The sequence below is a fragment of the Tiliqua scincoides genome, chromosome 5, assembly GCF_035046505.1.
Source record: "Tiliqua scincoides isolate rTilSci1 chromosome 5, rTilSci1.hap2, whole genome shotgun sequence".
Lineage (NCBI taxonomy): Eukaryota > Metazoa > Chordata > Lepidosauria > Squamata > Scincidae > Tiliqua > Tiliqua scincoides.
This window is the reverse complement of record NC_089825.1, coordinates 48,129,697-48,143,118: the sequence shown is the minus strand read 5'-3', so window position 1 is coordinate 48,143,118 and position 13,422 is coordinate 48,129,697. Positions and strand designations below refer to the sequence as shown.

Below are 13,422 nucleotides of genomic sequence, written 5' to 3'. Positions count from 1 at the left end.
CTGACTACAATGGGGCTTACTTCTGAGTAGACCTACACCGCCTATGCAGGTCTACTCGGAAGTCGGTGCCATGATAGCCAGTGGGGCTTACTCCCAAGTGGCAGCGTCAGAGCCGGTCGGCCGCCGTCTCCCTTCGACAGGAGGCCCGGCGCTTCCAGCCGGCCCTCCCCGCTCACTGACGCAGGCGAGTCGCTGAGGCAGGCACTGATTGGCCCGTGCGCGCGCGGCGGCCCCCCTTCGGCGCCTGCGCAGCCGCGGCCCCTTTCTCTTTCGAGGCCCCTCCCGGCCCTGCGCTTCCTCTCCCTCCCCGCCCCCTCCTGCTGGCCGTTCCCTGACTGCGAGCCGCCGCCGCCGCTGTTGTTGTCAGTGCGTGCGCCGCTCGCCGGGGACGCAGAGACTCCGGCTTAGTCCGTTGGCGCGCGAGCCTCGGCACTGCGAGAGCGGCAGCAGCCCTGCCGTGAGGAGGCCACTCTGCGGCTCCCTTCCCCGTGAGGCGGCAGAGGACGCGCGCTGAGGAGGAGCCGCCGCCGTCCATGCGGGGAGAGCGGAGGGCCGTGGCTGCCCCCGCTGCTGCCAGCCCCGGGAGTAAGTTGCCAAGGGCGGGTGGGGGCTGCACAGGCCTCCCCCACCCCGGCTGGGGGCCGTCACTGCTCCCCCCGGGAGCCTCCGGGCAGGTGCCGTGAGGATGGGCGAGGAAGGGGAAGGGGACGGTGGAGGCGAGCCCTTCGGGTACCCCAACGGTGGCGGCGTTGTGGGAAGGAGGTAGCACCTAAGCCCCAGCCTCCGTGTGTGTGTGTGTGGTCTGACACACACACTACACACACCCTCTCTCTCTCTCCTTGCGACAGATTGGGGGAGGGGAAGGCGAGGAAGCAGGATGCGTGTTTATCTGTGCGTGTGAATGGAACACACTCGGGGGCACACAGTGGAAGAATTTGTCGTGTGTGTGTGTGTGAGGCAGAGACTATGATAGGCCAAGCCTCTGCATGTCTACTCGGAAGTAAGCTCCCTTATAGTCCATGGGGCTTCCTCCCAGGTAACTGGATAGGATTGCAGCATGGGAGCCCAAGCCTCAGCATGTCTACTCAGAAGTAAGTCCCCTTGTAGTCAATGGTGCCTCCTTCCAGGTAAGTGTGGATGGGATTGCAGCATGGAAGCCCAAGCCTCTGCATGTCTACTCAGAAGTAAGTCCCATTATAGTCCATGGGGCTTCCTCCCAAGTAACTGGATAGGATTGCAGCATGGGAGCCCAAGCCTCTGCATGTCTACTCAGAAGTAAGTCCCCTTGTAGTCAGTGGGGCTTCCTTCCAGGTAAGTGTGGATGGGATTGCAACATGGAAGCCCAAGCCTCTGCATGTCTTCTCAGAAGTCCCATTATAGTCAATGGGGCCTCCTTCCAGGTAAGTGTGGATAGGGTTGCAGCATGGGAGCCCAAGCCTCTGCATGTCTACTCAGAAGTAAGCCCCCTTATCAATGGGACTTTCTCCCATGTAAGAGTGGACAGGATTGCAGCCACATAACCCAAGCCTAGGCATGTCTATTCAGATGTAAGTCCCATTATAGTCAGTGGGGCCTCCTCCCAGTTAAGTGTGGCTAGGATTGGGCCTTAAGTAGTATGGTGCTGTGTGTGTGTATTTTTAAAAGGTACAGTTAATGATGCTCCATCTAAAAGGGTGAAGCTGAGTTCACCTTTTCTTTTTTTCCTTCTCTTTCATCTCTAGCAGACTCCCTCTCTCCCTCCCTCCCCCTCCTCTCTCACATGCCACCCCCCCATCCCCTGCAGTCTGAGCAGAGGAAGGACCCTTCTTGATCCCTCTCCTCCCCTTGCATTATTCTATTCCTCAGGCAGTCTGAGGCTTAGGCTAAGAAGTTCTTACACCCAAGCTGCGGGGGGGGGGGGGCACAGGGTGGAGTGGGAGGGGGTTGCATGGGAATGACAGTGCATCTTATTTTTGCAAACCGGATGAGTAGCCAACAGGTTTGTCCAGAGTGAGCTGAGCCGTTTTGTCTTTTCTGCTGATCTGCCCCAAAAAGAAGACCTCTCCTTCTGTTTGGAAGTGTATTCATAAGGGTGTCATGCCAAGAGCACAGTACAGTATTGCATTATTATAATCTCTTTGGCGAACAGCCATTTTTCAGTGTTGCATCTTATTGTGCTTTGTCAGCTTCTGACACAGGCACCTGTGGAGCATTTTTGTTTTGTTTTTCCTTTTGATTGTGGTAATGAAGCAAAGGGTCACAATGTTGTTGTGGTATTATTTATCACCAAGAATGATTTATGGCATGGAGTGGCTTAAAGAAAAATTACTATATTGCTGTGAATGGTGGAAAATTAGCATTAGTTTGTTTATATAGTTCCATTGTCAGTGGTAGAAGTATTAATTGTTTGCATATGAATGGCTTCAGTAGATCAGTACTTCTGAAGGAAAAACTGCTTGTGGCTTGTAAGTTGAGGTTTATTCCTGTTTATCTACAGCTTTGCAGAAAGTGGAGGTACATATATTTCCTTGAATGCTAAGGTGGTTAAAGCCTTAAGTATGGCTCTACTACAGTGAATTCCTTTCCAAGAATGCAAGTCAAGATCTGTTTAAAGCCTGCCCTCTAGTGCAGGCACTTATATTTATATAGGCTGCTATTTTTACATAGCGTTTTATGGAAATTCACATTAGATGCTTGGTGTAGGAAAGTAGGGAAAGAGTTTAGCAGAGTAGATTTTGGAATCCTTTCCTAGCCTATCAAAAAGTTTGGAAAATACCCTAAGACTGCGGTTTTCAAACTCTCCAAGAGTTTGAAACCCGCAGTAAGTCTTGGCGGGGGCGGGGGGGGGGGAGGCAGCAGGGGGAAGGCAGCAATGTGATCCCCAGGATCACATCGCTCAGGGGCCTGCGGGGACTGGGGTGCACCCTCCAGTCCCTGCAGCAGCTGTCACTGTGTGTGGGGAGCCCTGCATGAGCGCCTGCAGGGCGCCCCGGGTCAGGGAAAGGGAGAGTGGAACTATCTGCTCTGCTTCCACAAAAGCAGAAGCGGAGCGCGATCGCCCCACTCTCCCACCTTCGGTGCTCTGCAGGTGCTCGTGCAAGGCTCCCTGCACACAGGGACGGCTGCTGCAGGGACTGGAGGGTGCACCCCAGTCCCTGCAGCCCCATCAGAAGGGAAAGCAGAGCAATCGTGCTCCGCTTCCAGTTTTGCGGAGTGGGGGGCGATTGCTCAGCTTTCACTCTTCCTGACCTGGGGAGCCCTGCCGAAGGTTGCGTAGGGCTTCCCGCACCCCTGGGAGGCTGCAGGAGGCTTGCACCCAAGCCCCTGCAGCCCCCCTACCTTCCCCCTGTCTCCTGGCTGCCCCCACCCCTTAAGGGGGCAGAGGCCCGGACCCACAGGCTGGGGCGTCATGACGCCCCAGTTTGATTACCAATGCCCTAAGAAGTTGAATGTTGGTGTCTTAAAATTGAATAATTTATTTTTGCATAATTTGCCCCTAATACATCTAGGCTTCTTTAGGATAACTTGGATAGTGGTGATATATTTTTGTTCTTTTACAGTTATTGCTTCTTTGAGAAAAGCAAGCTTTGCAGAACTTAGGACTTTAAAAAAAAATTTGATCAACAGTTACTATACATCATTTAAAGAGAAGGGAGTGAGCTTAGCTGTCTACACAACTGCTTAGGGGAATTTTGTACACTGTGTGTTCCTTGTGTACATAATTAATATACATTGTACTGGAAAAAATCTGGAGTAGATAGCTGTTCAGTTGAAATCTGATTGAATAGAATTTTTAACAATTATAGTAAATGGGACTTGCTCCTGGGTAAGTGTGGGTAGGATTGCAACCTAGGATGGTTAAAAATTCTCCTGCTTGATGACGTCACTTTCAGTCATGACATCACTTCTGGTGGGTCCTGACAAATTCTCATTCTAAAACGTGAGTCCCAATGCTAAATGTGTAAGAACCACTGGTTCAGATGATTAAGTATTGTGAAGTTCTTTCTTTTTTAATTTACTAAGTGGAGTGTAAAGGCATCTAGTATTGTAATTTCAAATTAAAAAAACAACAACTTTAAACCCACTTTATAGCCTCTCGGGGCTTTCAAAGCTGCTTATAAATGGTCCTTCCAATAAAATTGCATTGAGTTCTACTGTCAAGAACAGAAATAATGTGGTTGTTTCTGCAGAGTGCCAGTATTATTCAGGCAGAAATGGAATAAATAATTTGGTTAAGGGCGCAATCCTAACCCATTATGTCAGTACTTTTCAGCACTGGCATAGTGGTGCCAATGGGACATGTGCTGCATCCTGCAGTTGGGTGTCCCTCACAGAGGCCTCCTCAAAGTATGGGAGTGTTTGTTCCCTTACCTCAGAGCTGCATTGCCCTTATGTCAGTGCTAGAAAGCACTGACATAAGGGGTTAGGATTGCGTCCTATAATAAATAGAGGTTCCAGTAACATGGCTTTCTTTTATCCAGAATGCTTTGAGATCTCCTTAGGATAAGGTGGTGTAACCTTATACTCTGATCGTTCCACTAGTTTCTTTTTGTTCTGCATTGAATTAAATTAACTCATCACCCTCATCTTCAGTATTCTACCAGTGCTCTGGTAACATTTTCTATATGTCTACAGCAGTTTTTTTCCCATTCTCTCTGTTATGCCTGATGTCACCTTTGTATCTTTTCTGTCCTCTTTCACAAAAACAAGGTCTGCTATCTAGTATTCTTTTGCTCCTCTTTTCCAAATTTGTTTTGCAGCACTTTTTTCCGTTTTGTGTCTTACTGTTCTGCAATATAATTTTGAGATAGGCACTTTCAGTTATTGGATAACTCTTCTCTAATAGGGCAGATCTTTTCTCTCCTGACCTTGCTATATGGTTGTGAGCTGTACAAAGCAATATTGTGCACAACTAATGAATGCCGTAACCAGGTCAAGCACTCAGGATGCATAGTAATGTTCGGTGCATGCATGTGTGCACACAGTGTGCCTTTATATATTTTTATTAAAATTGAAATTGCATAAAACTTGTAGAGCAACCTACTAATTAAGCAGTTGCCTCTAGTAAGAATTGTTTCCAAGTGACTAGTAAGATGTGCTTCTTCCAAACTTCTGTACTTGGCCCCTGCATGCCTGCTACCATAGTACAGTGCTTTGTTTTCTTGCTTGAGGAAACCCAGCACTTCACTGATACTCTAACCCACTTGTTCTTTCTCCCCTCCAATTACAGAAGTGGATAATATTTGAACCCTTAACTTGAACATTGGGGTGGTTTTGGGTTTGATTAAACAGTTCACGGAAATAGATATGGCATGCTCATGTAATGTTTTCTTTAAGACAAGCCATTCAAGAAATTGATTCAATGTACAGTGCTGGACTTCTGAGTATAGGAGGAAAATGTTCTGACTCCTCCTTTATTTTGTTGGCTCCTTATCTGGACAATGGAGAATGGTAATAGTTTTAAGGATTTCTTTTGCTGTTTAAAGATAACATTCATACAGTGCATCTAGGAAACACCACAGCAAAATGTTAATCCAACTGGATCTACTTCTTGTAGTATCAGTTGCAAACAGAATATTATCTCTAGAGACCAGACCAAATGTAGTGAGGAAGATCCATGATCCTGTGATTTAAAAATTAAAAAAACAACAACAAAATTTAGAAACATTTCACATGTTGATGATGATAAGCCTCAAACTGGAAGCTTAGAGCAGTGGTTCTCAAACTTTTTAGCACCAGGACCCACGACAGTCTGTTGGGGCCCACTGCCAGTGGTGTCATTAACCTGGAAGTGACTTCATGACCAGAAGTAACATCATCAAGCAGGAAAATTTTTAGCTCCCATATGACAAAATCATAAGCCCCTATCCTTGTTAAAAGCAAATACATAGTAGTCTGTTAAAAGCACAGATCTGTCACATTTTCCCCAAATGCAGTCACATATCATGGTAGCATCAATATATTAAAAATAAAATACACATTGAAAATGATTGGGGACCCGCTGAAATTGGTTCACAACCCACAGTTTGAGAAACACTGGCTTAAAGGATACAAGCTGGACTAAGAGAATGAAGAATAAGACTGTTTTTTAGTGTATTTTTTTACACTGTTTTTAAAGCTGTTTTTTAGTGTATTTTTATGCTCTAGAGCAGCCATTTTCAACCTTTTTCAGCTCACGGCATGCTGTCAAGGCACACTCCCAGTTTTTTACTTACATTAAATTACTACATTACAATTAATTTTTAATTAATATAATTAATACAATTAAATAATTACATGACAAAGGGAGAATCCTAACCAGGTCTACTCAGAAGTAAGTCCTATTTTGTTCAATGGGGCTTACTGTCAGGAAAGTGTGGTTAGGATTGCAGCCAAAGACTGGGGGGGGATGTGCCTATGGGACAGAAAAAGGACTTGATATTCAATCTTAGGTGTGTCTACTCAGAAATAAGCCCCATAATAGTCAACAGAGCTTACTTCCAGGTAAATGAGGATCGGGTTGCAGCCTTCCTCTTAATCAGCAGCAGGAGATGCAAAGCAGCCGCAGCTGCTCCTTTTTCGGAGCTGCCGCGTGAGGGTCAAAGGAGCCACTTCTCCTGTCTGTGGCTGCTGCCTGCCTCCTCTCTAGAGAAATATGCTTGAAGTTCCTGACTTAAAAGTAAACAATATGCACAATAATATATACAATATACAGTGGTGCCTCGCAAGACGAATGCCTCGCGCAACGAAAAACTTGCAAGATGAAAGCGTTTTGCGATTTTTTTGGTGACTCGCAAGACGAATTTTTCTATGGCCGTGCTTCACAAGACAAATTTTTTTGCTTTTTTTTTGTTTGTTTGCAGTTTGTAGTGGTGCCTCGCAAGACGAAATTTTCGCAATACGAAACGACTCGCGGAACGAATTAATTTCGTCTTGCGAGGCACCACTGTATTGTACAAACAATATATATAATAATACATACTAAAACAGAATCAGCAAGTAATTAAGTCAGTGCATCTTTAACTACCAAAGAACCAAAACCATAGCAGGAAAATTGAGAAGTTTATTACCTGCCTAAATGCCTACATTAAGAAGATAGCTGAGCCTTTATTCCAAGAGGTTTGTGGTCTGGGCACCACTACTGACAAGGCCTGAATGCCAATCAGTCAGATGTAGCAGTGGGGTGCAGAGCAAGATTTCTGGTGACAAACACCATGGCTGAGCAGACTCATGCAGAAGAAAGCAAACCTTCAGATATCATGGTCTCAAGTGATTTAGGGATGTATATATAATTCCTAATTTATCTGTATATAATACATATCTATAGATAAGTATTAGATAGTACCGCTTTTGTTTAAAAGTGGTATATAAATATTCTTAATAAGCATAATAGTAACTGTTGCTTTTTAAATTGTGTTCAGAAACAAACTTATAACTATTTGAACAGAACCAGAATAATAGACTCTGAAAAACATGCCCCAATGAACATCTTGGCAGTCACATTTTGTACCTTCAGCATTTCCAAGCAGTCTCTAAGCGCAACCCCAGATAGCGTATGCTCCAGTAATCAAACCTGGATGTGACCAAGGTGTGAATAATACTGGTCAGAGATGCCTTCTTTTCAAAATGAACAGGAAGATGCCTGTGTGTATGCAACTGTGCCTTAATAAATATTTTTAGGAAGTCCTATTGGATTAGAGTGGGCTACTTTGGGTCTCATTATGATGGTATTTGTTGTGCAGCTATAATGGAAATAGTCTTTTGGCATCTTTGTCTGTACAAGGGAAGGATATTGTTGGGATGAGAAAAATAATGTAGGCTAAAAGGAATTCCTCGATTCTGAATACGTCAGGGATATAGTGCCCTGCTTGGAGTCTTCCCGGAAAGCATGCTGGCTAGTTCTTTTACTGTTGAGAGTTCCCTCTGGAATGGAAGGAGCATTCTACTCACATATGGAATCTTTCCCTTCATAGAGGGATCATGTATTCCCTGAGCAGGGAATACCTGATGATGAGAGCATTAGTTGAGATGCTCCTCTGCATTTGTATTTGTCATGGTACAGAGGTTGCAGTCCTATGCACACTTACTTGGAAGTGAGCCTATTTTGACTTTTATGGGACTTATTTATGAGTAAACATGCATAGGTTTAGTGCTATAACATTTATGTTTAAATTCTTCTCTGGAGGAAGAACATAATGCACAAACTACTATGTTGATTTCTGGAGTATTGGTTCATGGTGAAGTTTTGGGGTAGCATTTTTTGTGAACATGCCAGTGATTTTTATGAGGTTTAAACACAGTGTTTAAAATTGTGAGGTCATAGTGGTATGTTAGCCATATGATATCTTTTCAGTAAGCAAGTTTGTTTCTCTGTTTAGGAAATAAGGAAAGAAAAATGAGAAACTGTCCTCAGAACTGGATATGGAAATATCAGTAGATAAATCTTCAGGGGGAAAAAGAAAAGAAAAATTTAAACTTCACAAGCACAGCTTAGTCAAGATGATACCTTTGGAGAAGGCACTGCCAAGGTTGGTAGACCTCAGGTCTGATAAATTCAAGTGTCATTAATTCACTTCTTTCTAGCCACTAAGGTAACATGATTTGTAAGCAGTATTTACAGTAAGACAACTAATTATTGTTCTAGCCTGATTTTTGCAAAACTCATGCACCATGTTTCATATCTGAACAATATGTATGTATCTTGCGGTAGTATGTGTTTGCTGCTTACCTGTTTGAAATATGTGCAAGTGGTCATAATAATGTCTTTTCTAAATTGGAGTAGCAACAAAGATATGCATGTGTTGCATTGAGGCAAAATGTTCCTTTGAGGCATCACTTGCTTTCTTGCATTGCTATGAATTCTACTTAAAGTTTTTTTCTCTATTAGCAGGACTAGGAGAATTGGTTTGAGTGTGATTAATTCCTTTGTGAGTTGATAATGTTATAATGTGGAATGTTATAGTTGAGTAGGAATGACAGCTTCCTATAGATGGAGGCTGTTACTGCTGTTGAATTGTGGAAGTGATGGTGTATTATGTCCCTGTGCTGGAAACACTAGGAGTGATATGGTATGAGAGAGGCGGTGGTTATAAATGCAACAACATTTATTAGTGCCAGCTTCTAAATGATGTAAAGGTAACATGACATCGAAAAAATTTCCTGTGGTTTTAAAATAAAAAAACTGAAAAACTGACAGGCTCTATGAGTTTCAACCAGAAAAAAACAATTTTGACTAAGATTATGCATTCTAGTTTGAGTGTGGCTTACACATGCTTCCACTATTAGAAAACTAGTAATATGACTTGACAAAATTGTGATGTCAGCTTTTTGTAGAGCACTTTAAGAAAATATATATTGGAGACATAGCTGGACATACAACTTTAAAACTAGTTGTGAAACAAAATTTTGTGGTATTACTCACAAGTTCTCTTCTGTATTTTAAAAATTGGAGTACGTTGCTCTAAGTCTTTGTCAAGTATAGATGCAGAAGTTTCTAATATATAAATGCATAAGTTGATACAGTTCAAGTGGATGAAATATATTTTGTAACTTCTAAGTGGTTAAAGTTGAGATGAAATTATGCTGTTCAGCTTATAAAGCAGTATCTTTGATCACAAAGTGCCTGTCTTGAATACTCTTTGTTCATTGTTTCACATTTAACTTTAGAAATATGTTTGCTCTTAAATCACCTTAATGCATAGTTGAACAATATTTTCTTGTTCCCAGCTAAATACTGACCAGATAGAACTGCATCAGCTTTAAGCCCATCTTCCTTCCTTCCATTGTTAGAATTTGTCCAGTTCTTTCTTTTTGTTTTTTGTTTATATTGATCACCATGATTTATATCTAGAAGTGTTTGAAAATGATGTTATTTTACTTGGAAGTAATCCCATTTGTTTTGTAAGACTTGGGCTGTAATCCTATCTTACTCGCCAGAAACAAAGACCTCTATATTCCTCCTTCGCTGTGCTGCTGTCACCAATATGGTTGTTCCCACATTACTCCCAGTGCATTTTTCATTGAAGAAGGTTGGATAGATTGCATGGTGTCATCTTCCATTAGTGGGTGAATCCCACTGGCCTGGTACATAGCTGTAGCAACATCGGTTGAAGATGTAGACATTGCTGGGAGTGGAATACAAACAAATGCTGAGGATAGCACATATGTAATAAAGTCTAAAACTCAGTCATCTGGCTGCTGCTTTTGAATGTTTGCTTCTAGATACAGTATCTATGTAATTGTACTTCTTCCTCAACAATGCCAGATTAAAAACAACAAATCTTTGTCAATTTCTTGCTAGTTTTGCAAACCTAGGATTCTGATCTCAGTCAGTGGAGGGTTTGTTCTTCATATTAGTAATGTCCTGAATTCTAACTTAGAAGGAAGTTACATTTGAAACTAATTGCAAACAGCATATTTAGCCTTAATAGTATGTATTAGAAACTTGTGTTTTTAATGAGCTAAGAATGTGTCAAGCACATTTCTCTTGATGTACTGCTATGCTCATTAACTGGTGAATGACAGTGTTTGTGGACAAAGTAATTCCTAGAATCTCTTCTGTATTACCAGATTGCTGAAATAATCAACGTTTTATGTATATTCTACCCCAGCAGTTTTTGGCCATTATGCCACAGCACATTGGTGTGCCATGAATGGTCTGCAGGTGTGCTGCAGGAACTTGAGGGTGGGTCATATATTTGTATTGGCACTTGGGTATGTGAGCCCCTGGACAGCAGTGCCCTTTCTTTGTCAGTTGTCAGAAAACTGATGGTATGTGTTGACAATTGTGGCACCTTCTCAGTATGCCATGAGATGAAAAAGATTGAAAATTGCTGCCTACCTTAACCTGTGGGCTCAGTGCAGCTTTCAGCAGTTTAATCAGACTTATTAGCACATTTTTTGTAGAGGAAGCAACAAATTTCAGTTAGCTTGATTAGCATTACTTTTTCTTATTTTTGTTCCCTAATTCCTAAAATGTGTATATGTATTGTGAGTTTCCCCTGTCAACATGCCTGTGGGATGGGAGAAGGCCTGAGATGTCATGGCTAGAGGTCCATGCAGCTGACATGGGGCTGTCCCTTTGAATGGTTGGGGGGGGGGGTAACAGAAGTGGGTAGTTCAGCCAGCTGGAGCCTTTAACAAAGCCTCAGACCCATGAGGCAGGAAGGGAGCTATGCCACCATTCCTCCTTCTCTGCCACAGAGATGCCTCCTGAGGAGGGGATGTATGACCTAAAGCAGTGAGGAACTGAAACCTCCCTTGACTACTCTACTCCAACTAACCTCATTACAGGCTTATGGGGCTCTTTTGGAAACTCCCCCAATCTGAGGACCTTCCCCTGCCCCTCCCTCTTCTATCCTCACTCACCCAGATTTCTTTCCTCATTCCGTCCTCCCTCCCATTAAGGTTTGGAGCTGCTGACTGGTGGTTATTGATGCAGCCAATGGAGCTGGCTATAGGTCAGTTGGTACAAGTACCTGAATCTGTGTGGACACCTGCAAGAGTGCCTTGACTTTGACCATTGCAGAAAGCATGTGCAAGTGCTCGTCTGGCTTTTGCTTAAGCCGGCTGGTTTTTCTGCAGGGAGGTCTGGTCAAGAACAGACCCATTGTTAGGGTTTCCTCAGCGCGCCCCCCCCAAGTCTATGGATGGACATGTATTTATCTAATTTAAATACTTCATAGTGTTGTACAAATCTTCCACCTATTCAGTATATTTTTTAGTCAGACTGAATGATTTCTTCAAGTTCTTTTTAAAACTTGGTTTTACCAGTTTTCTTGTTAGAGGAGATGAAGTCCTCTGATAAGTAAATATATTTTCTATAATCTTTATTTTAGGTGCATCTGGTCATGAAAATGGATTGCTTATCTGCTTCAGATATCCTTATATGAAAAAACATCACTTTCAAAAAATTCTAGCATCGCTACTTGACTTGGAGCACTATGGCAGGTTTCAAACGAGGATATGATGGAAAAATTGCTGGATTATATGATTTGGATAAAACCTTAGGCAGAGGGCATTTTGCTGTGGTCAAACTTGCCAGACATGTGTTTACAGGTGAAAAGGTAGCAGTGAAAGTAATTGACAAGACCAAGCTAGATACTCTAGCCACAGGACATCTTTTCCAAGAAGTTAGATGCATGAAACTAGTGCAACATCCTAATATTGTTCGCCTGTATGAAGTAATTGACACCCAGACCAAACTTTACCTAATCCTAGAGCTCGGTGATGGAGGAGATATGTTTGATTACATCATGAAGCACGAAGAAGGTCTTAATGAAGATCTGGCCAAGAAATATTTTGCTCAGATCGTTCATGCTATCTCCTACTGCCATAAACTGCATGTAGTTCATAGAGACTTAAAGCCAGAGAATGTTGTCTTCTTTGAAAAACAAGGACTTGTGAAATTGACTGACTTTGGCTTCAGCAACAAATTTCAGCCTGGAAAGAAACTCACAACAAGTTGTGGATCTCTTGCATATTCTGCTCCTGAAATTCTCCTTGGGGATGAGTATGATGCACCTGCAGTAGGTAAGTCAATGAATGATAGATGCAGCTAGTTGCCAAAATTCTTTTCTCAAAATGAACTATTAATGGAATTAAATAGCTTTAAGGATAACTTCTATACAGATCTCTCTGCATTTTTATTAGTCTAATGTTGTCTAATTCAGAATTAATACAGTTAGAGGCTTGTAAGTAAATGGTTAACTGATGTTGTACACCCTCAGTGGTGGACCCTGATCACTTGGGAAAATGACACTAGAATTATACAGCTTTGCATTTTGATAGGTAAACGTCTGATCTAGACACTTGGGTGCATTGGCAACTTCTGAAAAAAAAGTTGCTTTCCTCATTCCACTTCAACAGTAAGAACAGATCTATAACTGTAGTAAGGGCCCCAGAATGCTTTGCAACTGTTTACAGAGTAGTAATTTAATTGCATAAAACCATGTCTGTACCCATGGTGAGGGGAACTTTGTTACATCCCTGTATTTCTTATCCATAGTGGGAGCATGGTCAAGTTCCTTGTTACAGGTAGTTCTTGTTAGGGGAGCAGGGTTGTGGTGCTGCAGGGACTCACCTGGGGCCGCGCCAAACACCCTGGAGGACTTGCTGGCCTCCCAGTTTCTTCAGAAGGCTTCACGGATGTGACAGAAGCCACCTCTGGTATGTGATTGTGATGTCAGGTCATGTCTGGGAGGTGTTGTAAGGTTGGGGACATGGAGTGGGCCACAGGGTATGAGGATCAGCAGAGATAGGGTTTCTCCTTTTTTGCGATTTCCAGTATCTGGGGATGACGACATATCTTTCGCAGATACTAGAGAACGCCTATATATGCCTTTCCAAGAGGCACATTTTAAATTGTAGCTGAAATTGTACCAGATGAAATTAATTGGATTTTTATACTGCTCTTTTCTTAGTATTTCTCAGTGACCTTTGAAGATTCAGGAAATAATAGGTTTT

General features: G+C 42.8%; 1 protein-coding gene across 3 annotated transcripts in view; it reads left to right on the top strand.

The window, feature by feature from the left end:
* The first annotated feature begins 331 nt into the window (after positions 1-331).
* Positions 332-13,422, top strand: part of SNRK (SNF related kinase) — a 42,012-nt gene continuing 28,921 nt past the window's right edge. Inside the window, exons 1-3 of one of the 3 annotated variants that reach the window (XM_066630970.1) lie at positions 332-585; positions 8,337-8,486; positions 11,796-12,489. In XM_066630970.1, the coding sequence (XP_066487067.1) occupies positions 11,901-12,489 (589 nt within the window). In that variant the 5' untranslated portion in view covers positions 332-585; positions 8,337-8,486; positions 11,796-11,900. Of the gene's footprint in view, positions 586-2,072; positions 2,091-8,336; positions 8,487-11,795; positions 12,490-13,422 lie in introns of those variants that run through there. The other 2 variants (XM_066630971.1, XM_066630972.1) reach the window with 2 other exon arrangements.